This window comes from Pteropus alecto, unplaced genomic scaffold, assembly GCF_000325575.1.
Source record: "Pteropus alecto unplaced genomic scaffold, ASM32557v1 scaffold50, whole genome shotgun sequence".
Taxonomy (NCBI): Eukaryota; Metazoa; Chordata; class Mammalia; order Chiroptera; family Pteropodidae; genus Pteropus; species Pteropus alecto.
In genome coordinates, this window is record NW_006431918.1 from 16,875,253 (window position 1) to 16,886,541 (window position 11,289).

General features: G+C 38.3%; 1 protein-coding gene across 2 annotated transcripts in view; it reads left to right on the forward strand.

Moving 5' to 3' along the window:
• The first annotated feature begins 1,115 nt into the window (after positions 1 to 1,115).
• The window catches only part of AADAT (aminoadipate aminotransferase), a 21,662-nt gene continuing 11,488 nt past the window's right edge, over positions 1,116 to 11,289 (forward strand). The window contains exons 1-6 of one of the 2 annotated variants that reach the window (XM_006906319.2): positions 1,116 to 1,344; positions 1,684 to 1,691; positions 2,000 to 2,168; positions 3,122 to 3,254; positions 6,670 to 6,744; positions 10,913 to 11,122. In XM_006906319.2, coding sequence (XP_006906381.1) covers positions 1,274 to 1,344; positions 1,684 to 1,691; positions 2,000 to 2,168; positions 3,122 to 3,254; positions 6,670 to 6,744; positions 10,913 to 11,122 — 666 coding nt within the window. In that variant the 5' untranslated portion in view covers positions 1,116 to 1,273. The remainder of the gene's footprint in view (positions 1,345 to 1,683; positions 1,692 to 1,999; positions 2,169 to 3,121; positions 3,255 to 6,669; positions 6,745 to 10,912; positions 11,123 to 11,289) is intronic. The other variant, XM_006906318.3, reaches the window with a different exon arrangement.

Here is an 11,289-nt window from a genome sequence, read left to right on the forward strand (position 1 = left end):
ATTCTTCTGATGCCAGGACCTGCATAAGAGCAATTCATATCTAGACCAATTTATTTATGTCTAGACAAGAGCCCTTTGGCAATGTGTCAACATTCCTCCAGAAAGTACTTAATGTTTACTGCATGATTGAACATAGTTTTGAATTTGTTAAAAATAAATGACTCTTTTATACCTATTTAAGAATAAAAAAGAGAGATGTCTCATTAAAGTGCTCACATAGAACACTGTGAATTCCACCTCGGCGATTCAGGATGGAAAAATCACAGAGAAAAATGAGTGGGTGGGGGATGCCGTGAAAGGTGGAAGGTGGGGAGGACTAACTATTCTGTAAGGAAATGGCATGGTGCTAGACTCACAGATGAATCTCTTTGGATATACACTTCCAACCTAAGTCCATAATGAACGGTCAGAAAAATCCAAGGAGAAGGGAGACACTAAAATTTGAGATCTTCTGAGTGATCGTCTGAAATTTCTACCAACACTCCACTCTCACTCTAAAATGCTCAGATCTTGGAGAAAGTTACGCTGGAAATCATCAGGGTCACCTTGGTGACTTCTCAGAATAGTCCCTATGGTTGTATTATGAAAGGACAGTATTTCACACTGTCTGCGTCGCCAGGGGAGGCCAGGTAAGCCACCAGCGTCCAGTCCCATGCAGCGCCAGGCGGAATGCAATTTAGGGAGCCGGCTGCAACGTACCAAAGCCGCCGCCAGATGGTACTCACGGATTAGGATCGCGGGGAAATTACGGGCCCCACATCCCACTAGCCCCTCGGCGAGATCCCAGTACTGGTGCCTTTGCCTACGGGGACACTTCCTTAAGGCTCTCCCAGCTGCGAGGTCGAGAGACGTACTCTCTTTGTACTGGTTCAGGCAGGCACTGGCCCAGGTCTGCAGGGGCCTCGCAGCGCTCACTCCCGGATCCGCGCGCCGCGGGCGATGACCTCAGCCGGGAGGTGAGCGCGGCCGACGACTATAGGCTGCGGTGAGGGGTGGGACGGAGAGTGGCAGCGCCGACCTGGCCTCGACCCCCGCGCGGGCGGGGGAGATGGGGCGAACCCTCTCTCTGCGGGTGGATTTTACCAGCCTTGCCACCCTCCCAGGCCTGTTCAGGAAATTTCGGTGGCGCTCTTCCAGCACCGCACTGGGGAACCCAAACGCAGCTGCAGGACAACTGAGGTGGCGTTTCCAGAGACAGGAGGAAGTGCTCTGACGCAGCTGTTTGGTTGTTTTAGCTTTCAACTGCTGAAGAGGGTGCTTGAGTATCAAAGACATGAATTACGCACGGTTCCTCACGGCGACGAGTGCAGCAAGAAGGCCTTCTGCCCTCCGAATGTTGAGTGAGTGCTGGGGCAGCACCCCTTCTCCTGGAGGTGGGGGGTGGTTCTCTCAGAGCCCCTAAGGGTGGTGTCTACAGTCACCGCTCGGTTACAGTCATTCAACTGTGAAAGCTCTGTGTGAACCGGGCTCTGCATGCGAATCATGAAGAACTCGGGCTAGGCGGGGAATCTATTATCTCTGCTCGAAAGTAGTAGGAGCAGCAATAGAGGCCCAGGCTGTTGTGGGACAGGTCCTTGGACAGAGACAGGGAATGCTATCTAGAAAGGTTCTTCCCGACACGAGTAGGGGTTAGGCACAGTGTGCAGATGTGTGCCGAGTGGAGAGGGCCTGGTGAATGGGGAGAGAAAGGCGTGAGCCATGAAGCTTGACAGGCAGGTAAGGACTAAATGGAGGAGCGTTTTCTGATAGTGTAGTGTGGCCTTTGGCGCCTTTCCTGATTACTCTGCCTTCTTAGTTGGACATCTCCATTGCTTAGTTCCTCCACCAATGAGGCTGGTCCAAAAAACAGTTATTTTATGTCTATTTTAGATTAGCATCCTATCGCTAGATATTGTTAAACTTTACAGTTGTATTGGCTACAAAGCAACATACTAAACTATGTCTATTTAGAAAAGTCTTCAATGAAAGTGTTTCTTCTTCTCTTCCATATTTATTGTAGATGAGTTATTGATCAGGGCACCGAAATCCGTCATCTCTTTGGCTACTGGATCACCAAATCCAAGCATGTTCCCTTTTAAGACTGCTGTTATCACCACAGAAGATGGCAAGACCATCCAGTTTGACGAACAGATGATGAAGAGAGCACTTCAGTATTCTCAAACTGCTGGGTGACTATAGATACTTGAGTTTTGTTGGCTCGTTTTATGAGCAGTAGTCTAAGGCCCACTGATAAAGTGATTTTATCTTTTTTAACTGGGCATTCAACAGTTAGGAAGGTTTGGAGAAGAGTTTTCAAAGAATAATTAATAACCACAGGGATATTGAGTGCTTCTCACTCTTAGATAATAGAGAGAGTCAGAGAAGGCTTCTGGGAAAAAAAGTGCCATTTGAGCTGAGACTAAAAAAACATGAGAAGATAGCTAGGTGAAGAAGCAGGTTAGGAGAAGGGATGAAAAGGATGTTCCAGGAAGCAATAATTTTAAAGTCCTGGGGCAATTTTTAAGAATGATGTTCTCTTTCTAAACAGGCAGCCATGAAAATATGTTACCCTCAGTTCAGATGTCTTTAATTCTTACAGGCAACCTAGAACACATACCTTAAAATTTTCCTTAGCTGATCTTTTTCCAGTGATAAAGGATAATTTATAGAGTGTAATTACATTTTATTAAAGCCTTCTACTGTGATTGAAATGTATATTGAAATATAATACATGTTTTGTATATATGAATTATATTATATATAATACATACATAGGCTTTTCTTTCCAAGAACTTTTTGAGCCTGAACTTCTAGGTAGCCTGTGGAAATATTCCTAAGGAGAACGAAGAATCTATTATGCTGTGAGTGCTCTATAAAATAAGGAATGTGGGCTTTGGAATAAGAAAGATGTTGACTTAAATCTCGGCTTATTTAATCACTGGCTAATTGACTTTATGTGAATTTCTTAATCTCTAAGTCTGTTACCTTGTCATTTAAATAGGGATATTAATATTAGCAAAAAGGGTTGAGGATTTTAAAATTGAATGTATAAAGTACCTATTATAAGGCTATCATTTAATTTCTCTCTACTTTTATTATAATATTTACTACTATAAATTTGAAAATACATTTTATACTTTAGAATCCCAGAGCTGTTGTCCTGGCTAAAACAGTTACAAGTAAAATTGCACAATCCTCCCACTATCCATTATCCATCCAGCCAAGGACAAATGGACATATGTGTCACATCTGGCAGCCAAGACGGTCTTAATAAGGTAAGACTGAAAGGAAAGGGTACCTACCCCACATTAAAAATCAAATATTTTCATAAATAGTCATCTCTTACAAACAGGAGGATCATGTTTTGTGAGTTACTGGTAGTCTTTCTTGTCTTTACCTAGAATTGCAAACGGGGAACTTAAAAAACATTCACCAGCCTGATTTTTCTTAAACAGATCATGTGATCAAAGACCCAGAGCTATGAGTCAAACAGGATTCCCATTAATCCTATTTAACTCCTACCAGAAGCTTAGTGAGCACTGCTTAATTTCACCTGACTCAAAGATTCACATTACGTTTGATTTATGTTATTTTAGTTATAAAATTGTAGTGTAATTTTTAAATTCTTTAATGGGCATATCTTGATACTCCTCAGATGAAATGTAATTTCTTTGCATGTCTGCTTATGTAATCAACTGTGCTTGCCACTGCATGTATCTCGTCTCCATCTGGCTGTGTTTCTCTAGATCTAAGTATATGTCTGTGTCTCTGACTTCACTCTAGGTGTTTTCTCTCTCTCTCTCTCTCTCTCTCTCTGGTCACACACACACTCAAGTTCTTCATACTGGCTAATGGAGTAGAATCAGCATTTTCCTAGCTGTCTCTCCCTGGCACCACTCCCCACCCCCTGGGAGGGTTACCTGGATACTTGGCATTGTGGACCCTTCTCTCTCTCTCTCTCCCGCTCTCTCTTTCTTTCTCAGCCTCACGTTCGCTCACTCACTTGCATTCTATCTGTCTCTCTCCTGGGTCCCAGGAACTCCACAGATGTAACCAACACTGGGTGGTTCCCACAATAAAGAGACTGCAACTATGGTTTCGTCGTATTTTTCTTTTCTTTTTCATGAATAATTAGTCCTGAAAAAAGATTCTCAATATTCAATCTTCATATCTAGATTAAAATAAGACTCTTATCATAAACCAGAGTAGCTTTATGTAAATGTGAAAGCTGTAATCTGGTTAGCTTTAATAAATTTTAGTTAAATTATTATTATAGAATAATGTATTGAGGGAATAGGAATCTTTATAATTTTCCTCCCTCTTTTTTATTTACTATTAGAGTTTTTGCTTGAAGAGAAACATTTGTGGCTCTATAGATTAATGTGAAAAAAAGTTCTTTTCCATGAAATTCTTTTCTTAGGAAGGTACACTATGAACTTTTTTTTCCACAAAGATGCTCAAGACAATTTCTTCTTTACCTGTCACAACATCAGTAATATTAAAGAAGCAAGATAGCATAGATGGCCAAATACATCAATAACTTACTTATTTATAGACATGCTTATTGCAGAGGCCTAAGTGGGACTCTGGTTTAACATTTTTTTCCACTTTGTCCTCTAGGATAGATATTATTTTAAGTGCCTATGTTCTGTTCCTGTCTACATCTATTAAACAGTGCTACCAGATAATAAACAGTCCTTCTCTTCATTTAGGATATTTGACATTCTCATGTCCCCTAATTGACATGGAAAATGTAAGTAATTAGGTTTTCATTTGATCTATTGATAACGCACATGCCATTCAAGCAATTTGCTTGGTCTTAGGATATCCTGTAAAGCCCAAATCAATTAGAAACTTTTCAGAGAATACTGTTTGTCATAAAATGCTAAAAGCTCATAAGGAAATGGTAAATTGATCATCTTAGGCCAAATCAGTAAACAAAAGTAAAATCTGTCTCAATTGATAATGGCAATACTGTTTGCCATGAGATGTAGGTTGTTAAAATGATAGGAAGGAGAGGCTTGAACTGGGGATTGTGAAACATTGCAAGGTAAGAAAAGATTATTCTGTGATTGATATAAGATTTAGTAATAATAGACTCCTTTGATTAGGCTGGAAATATCTATTGTCTGGCTCTGTTGATGTCAGTAGGCATCATATTTTCTGCAAAATCTCCTAAATGTGTCAAGCTTTGTCTTATTTGGCCTCTAAATATCCTTTGACATTGTCGACCTTCCCATCCTTTTTGAAATACTCTCCTCTTCTGGCCTCTGGGCACCACATTGGACAGCTCTCTGGAGGCCCACTTTCCCTGCCTCCATGGCTATGTCTGCTACACGGCCATTATTTATTGGGGTTCCTCAAGGCTCAGGCCTCAAACCTCTTCTGCCCTTATTCTGTACACTCTCCCTGGGTACTTCTATTTACATCAATATGATCGATCATATGCTGATAAATTCCAAGTCCATTTATCCATCTGTCCACCTGACATATATCACAAGATGTTTTAAAGGCACCTCAGACCAAACCACACTCATCATCTTCTCCCTCAGACAAATTTTGGGGTCTGTTTTTTCAGGGAATGGCACCACTCACATCATCTACTTCCATATCCAGAAACTTAGGAGTCATTTTTGATACTTCCTCTTCCTCTCTCTCCTATAGTCCATAATTATGTTGGTTTGATTTCCTAAATACTTCTCAGTTCTCCTCTCCAATACCATCATCATCATTCTAATTCAGACTACCCTTATCTGTGCCAAATAATCATAAAAACTTTCCAAACTTTCCACATATATTCTCATTCCTCTTTCATTCTTTCTTATTGCAACCAGAATGATCTTCTCAAAACAGATATCTGATAATATGACTGACTCCCTGTTCCCACCCTCTACCTAAACTTCTTACTGGCCTCAGTTGGCCCAAATGCCTTCATGGTGTGGTCTCTGCCCACTTTTGTCTGCTATCACTCCACTCTCCTCTTTATACTCTGCTTCAAGCCACAGAACTCTTTCAGTTTCTCAGAATGTACCCATTGTCACCTCTACACCAACTCATCACTTTCTCGGGGAAGCTTTCTCTGAATGCTCTGTTTCCTGAATACCCAAGTCCTCTTAACAACAGCTCTTAAAACACTGTGTATCTACTTAATAGCACTCATCATTGTTTTTAAATATACATTTATTTGAGTAATTAGTTGATTAGTGTCTAGCTTTCCTGGTAGACTAGTACCTCCAGACTAATAACCATGTCATTATACTCATCATTTTATTTCCATACCTTATATAAGCCTGGATTATAGTAAAGATTTAATACATTTTCAAAGAAGGACTAAAAGGATAATATGAATTTTAGGAGCCAAAGCAGTTATGTTAATTTTCATTTAACCCTAGAACAGAGGTTGGCTTGAAAGACAAATCCAGCCTCCATCTGATTTTGTAAATAGAGTTTTATTGGAACTCAGCCACACCCATTCTTTTTCATATTGTCTATGGCTCTTTTTCACAGAGTCAGTGATAAGTAGTTGCAACACAGACACTATGGCTCACAAAATATGTACCATCTGCCACTTTACAGAATATATGCCAACTCCTACTCTGGAATCTTAGTGATTGCAAATTAAAAAAAAAAAAGGAGGGTTCTAAGAATGAAACAATACTATCCAAAACTATCCTATGCTTCTTTTGTTAGGTGTTTGAAATGACCATTAATCGTGGAGATAATGTCCTCCTAAATGAACCTATTTATTCAGGAACACTTAATGCTGTGAGTATACATTTCTATAAAAGGCAACTCTCTTTCTTATAATAAATAAGAAAAACCTATTGCACCTTTAGAATTATCTGTCCACTAAAAAATAAAATAGCATCTTTCATCTGTAAACAAGAGAATCTTAAATGATATATGCAAACTATGTTAAATGTGTCTTCTGTTTTATACATTTGTTTTTATCAAATTTAAATGTATAGGTACTAAAATTAGGTTGTGCAACTATTTACGGTAGCCAAAATATGGATGCAACCTAAGTGCTCATCAATAGACAATTGGATAAAGAAGTTATGGTTCATATATACAATGGAATATTACTCAGCCATAAAAAAAGAAATGAAATCCTACCATTTGCAACGACGTGGATGGACCTAGAGGTTATTATGCTGGGTGACATAAATCAAACAGAAAGATAAATACCATATGATTTCACTTATATGTGGAATCTAAGGAACAAAAAGAACAAACTAATCAAAAACAAACTCACAAACATAGAAGACAATCTAGTGATGGCTAAAAGACAGGAGGGTTGGGGGAGCGGGAGAAAGGGGTGAAGGGTTAAAGAAGTATAAATTAGTAGTTGATAGGTGGTCACAGGGATGGGGAGCACAGCATAGAGAATGCAGTCAGCTGTAATAAAATGGCTAGGCATAGGGACAGAGAGAAAAAGAGCAATCAGGGGGATTATTTCATAAGCTATATAAATGTCTAACCAGTATACTGTACACTTGAAACTAATAATAAAATTAAATTTTAAAAAATTGGGTTGTGCAAAATCATGCCCAGCTTTCTTCAGATGTCACTTGAAATGTGACATAATTTACAAAAATTTATTTTTTCATTACCATCTTTAATTGCTATATGCCTAAGTATAATCATGTTATATGCCAATTTAATATAACTGCAAATTAACATAGTAATTAGGACTTTCCACTCCAGTGTTAAATTAATACGACTATAATAACCAGAAGGAGGGAGCTAGTCATCTGGCTCTGCTATGCACTGGTCAGAACGCACTGCTGAGAATTAGGTTTGTTTGAGATACAATGATTTAGGGTAGATAAGTACACCGAGTGGGACAGTCAGAGAATAGTAATCAGAGTGAGTAGGAAACTGGAAACCATACTACATGATGAATGGTTTTAGGAACTGTGGCTATCTTCCCCCAAAAGAGAAGACTCAACAAACATGAGAACTATCCTCATGTAAAAGTTAGCCAGGTGACAGAGGAACTAGATTTGTCTGTGCATGTCTTTAGATTGAGAGAATTGGAACCAAAGACTAGAAACTACAGGGAAACAATTTCAATATAACAACTTTCTAACCATCAGCCTTACCTGACTCTCTAGGAAGGTAAAGCATCGTTCATCACTGCGGGTGCTCAAAATTACTCTTGATTGCCACCCGATACAAATGTTGTAAAACTAATTCTAGCATAAAGTAAGGGTAATTGAATGAGATGCCTTTATGCTCTGAATATTCCAATGGAATAGAATCAAGAGTCCAGAAATAAACCCATAGATGTGGGGCCAGCTGATTTTGACATGGGTACCAAAGCCATTCGAAAGGACAAGAATAGTCTCTTCACAAATTGTGCTGGGACAACTGGATTTTCACATGCAAAAGAAAGGAATGAGAGAAAGAATGAGAGAAAATATCTGCAAGCTTTATATATGACGAGGCCTTAATATCCAGAATATGTAAAGACTTCCTATAACTCAACAACAAAAGACAAAAAAACTAATTTAAAAATAGACTAACGACTTGAATAGATATTTCTCCAAATAAGATATACAAATGGCCAATAAGCACATGAAAAGATGTTCAGCATCAATTAGTCATCAGAGAAATGAAAATCAAGACCACAGAAAAATATTACTTCACATGTACTAGGATGGCTATGATTTTTTTAATGGAATATAGAACATTGGTGAATATGTGGAAAAATCAGAATCCTTGTACATTGCTAGTAGAAATGTAAAATGATACAGCCACTGTGGAAAACTTGTCAGTTCCTCAAAAAATTAAACACAGAAATACTGTGTGACTCACCAATTCCATTTCTGATATATGCCCAAAAAGAATTAAAAATTGATGCTCAAACAGAAATACAAATGTTCACTACAGCATTATTCACAATAGTCAAAAGGTGGGAGCAACCCAATCGTACATCAATGGGTGAAGGAATAACAAAATGTAGTATGTACGTACAATAGAATATTATTGAGCTATAAAAAAGGAACAAAGTTCTGATACATGTTACAACATGGATAAACCTCAAAAACATTATGCCAAATGAAAGAAGCCAGACACAAAAAGACACATACTGTATAATCCCACTTACATGAAACATCTAGAATAGGTAAATTCATAGAGACAGAAAGTACATTAGAGGTTACCCAGGTATGGGGGAGAGAGGAATGGGGAGCTATTGCTTAATGAGTACAGAGTTTCTACCTGGGGTGATGAAGAGCTTTTGGAAATCGATGATGCAGGATGCACCCATTGTGAATGTAATTAATGCCACCGAATTATACTCTTCAGCGTGGTAAAAGTTTTGTTATATATATTTTACTACAGTTAAGAAAACTGAAGTAAAATAATTGCCTTTTCCTAATGATTGAATACTAATTACTAATTATTTTCCTAAACTCCTAAGACTTAAGATTATATAATCCTATAAGTATAAAATTTGTGTCTACATAAACAGTATGCATGTACATATGCACAATGTTTTCACATACTCAAACAGAAACTGAGTGCCAACCTATAAGGACATATGCTAATAAGAAATATGTGTTTATTTTGTGGCCCAATATTGATTTATTATATTCATGGTAGATGTGCTTTTTAAGTCTAAGACCTCTTACTTTTTAGTAAATTTATTGGGGTGACATTGGTTAATAACATTATATAAGTTTCAAGTGTACAAATCTATAATACATCATCTATATATTGCATTGCATACTCATCACCCAAAGTCTAGTCTCCTATCTTAGACTGTTTAAATTTTTCATAAGTAGCAACTTGATTATCCCCACTTAGTGCATAATTCTACATTTGAGTGTTAAAAAGTGTTTGCTTATCTTTTGAAATTTTTTTCTGAGAACCTCATTCGATTATTGTTATTTTTTTAAGTTCTGATTTTTTGCGTTTGTTTTCATCCAATAATAAGATTCCACAAGATTTTTATAAAATTATAACTATAAGTAAGGCTACTACTTGCCAGTTCAGCTTTAGCAATTCGTAAAATACTGAAGTACTTCCACGATCATTGGTGAGTGGCTACCTTATCCCCCCGACTGTCCCATTACCACCCTGGCTTTCCTAGCCCTCTCCTAAGACCCCTCTGACCCTCCCACGATGGATTATTAGCAGGGAGTCTGGCATAGCAGGGAGTCTCCAGGACCCCCTTCCAGCCTGTAGCTATATCTGATGTGCCCATGCTACACCACTTGTTAAATATTTTGAATATCACCTTTGCTTGTAACTAGTTTATATATTAGCATAACAGATGCTTTATAGAATTAATTTACGGTCAAAAAACATTTATTAATAAACACTGACTTTATGAACCAGTTCTAATTATACCTATAAAGATAATTCGTCAGAAGAGGCTGGGTTGTGTTATGTAACAATATCTATCTCAGTGGCTTACCACTACAGACATTTTTCTCTCATACCACATGGCCACTGCGAGGCAACTACGGCTCTGTTCCATGTCACCTTCATCCCAAGCCCCAAGTTGCCAGAAGCAGCCTCTTTCTGCACCATTGTGAATCTCAAAGCAGAAGGAAAAGAGAAAGAGAGAACCATAAGCTGGATTTTAAAGCTTCTGCTTGGAAGGGACACACATCGCTTCTGCTCACAGTTTTTTGGCCAGTGCCAGAAACATGGCCAAGCCTGACATATAGGAAGAAAGAAGTATAATCCTTCCCCTGCGAATTGATAGGGAGTCTTTTTGAACCATAATGTAATCTACCCCGGGGCAACAATAGTTTTAGAATATACAACCTCAACCATCAGGAGCACAGAGCTGAGTGCAGGTTTATGAACTGAAGAGTGTAAACGGTAACATTCCCAGTTAATATAAGAAGAATCAATGACACATATTTTGTAATCATGTCTGAACCTTGGGCTTTCTGTTTTCCTTTGTGCTCAACAGCTTCTACCACTGGGCTGCAACATTATTAACGTTTGCAGTGATGAATATGGAATTATTCCAAACTCCCTCAAAGAAATACTTTCTAAATGGAAACCAGAAGATTCAAAGAACCCTAAGAAAAACACCCCCAAATTTCTTTATACTATCCCAAATGGCAACAATCCTACTGGAAACTCATTAACAAGTGATCGCAAAAAGGAAATTTATGAGGTATTTTAAAAGAATGTGTTATGTGGCTATGTTCTTGTTTCTTTTTGACTTTTTAGAAGAGTACTGTGCAAGTTCCCTTTCTTAATAAAAGAAAATCAGCTATGCCAAGGGTCATAATAAATTTAAACATAAGAAATTACTACTTCCTTTGTTAACTACGAGATTTC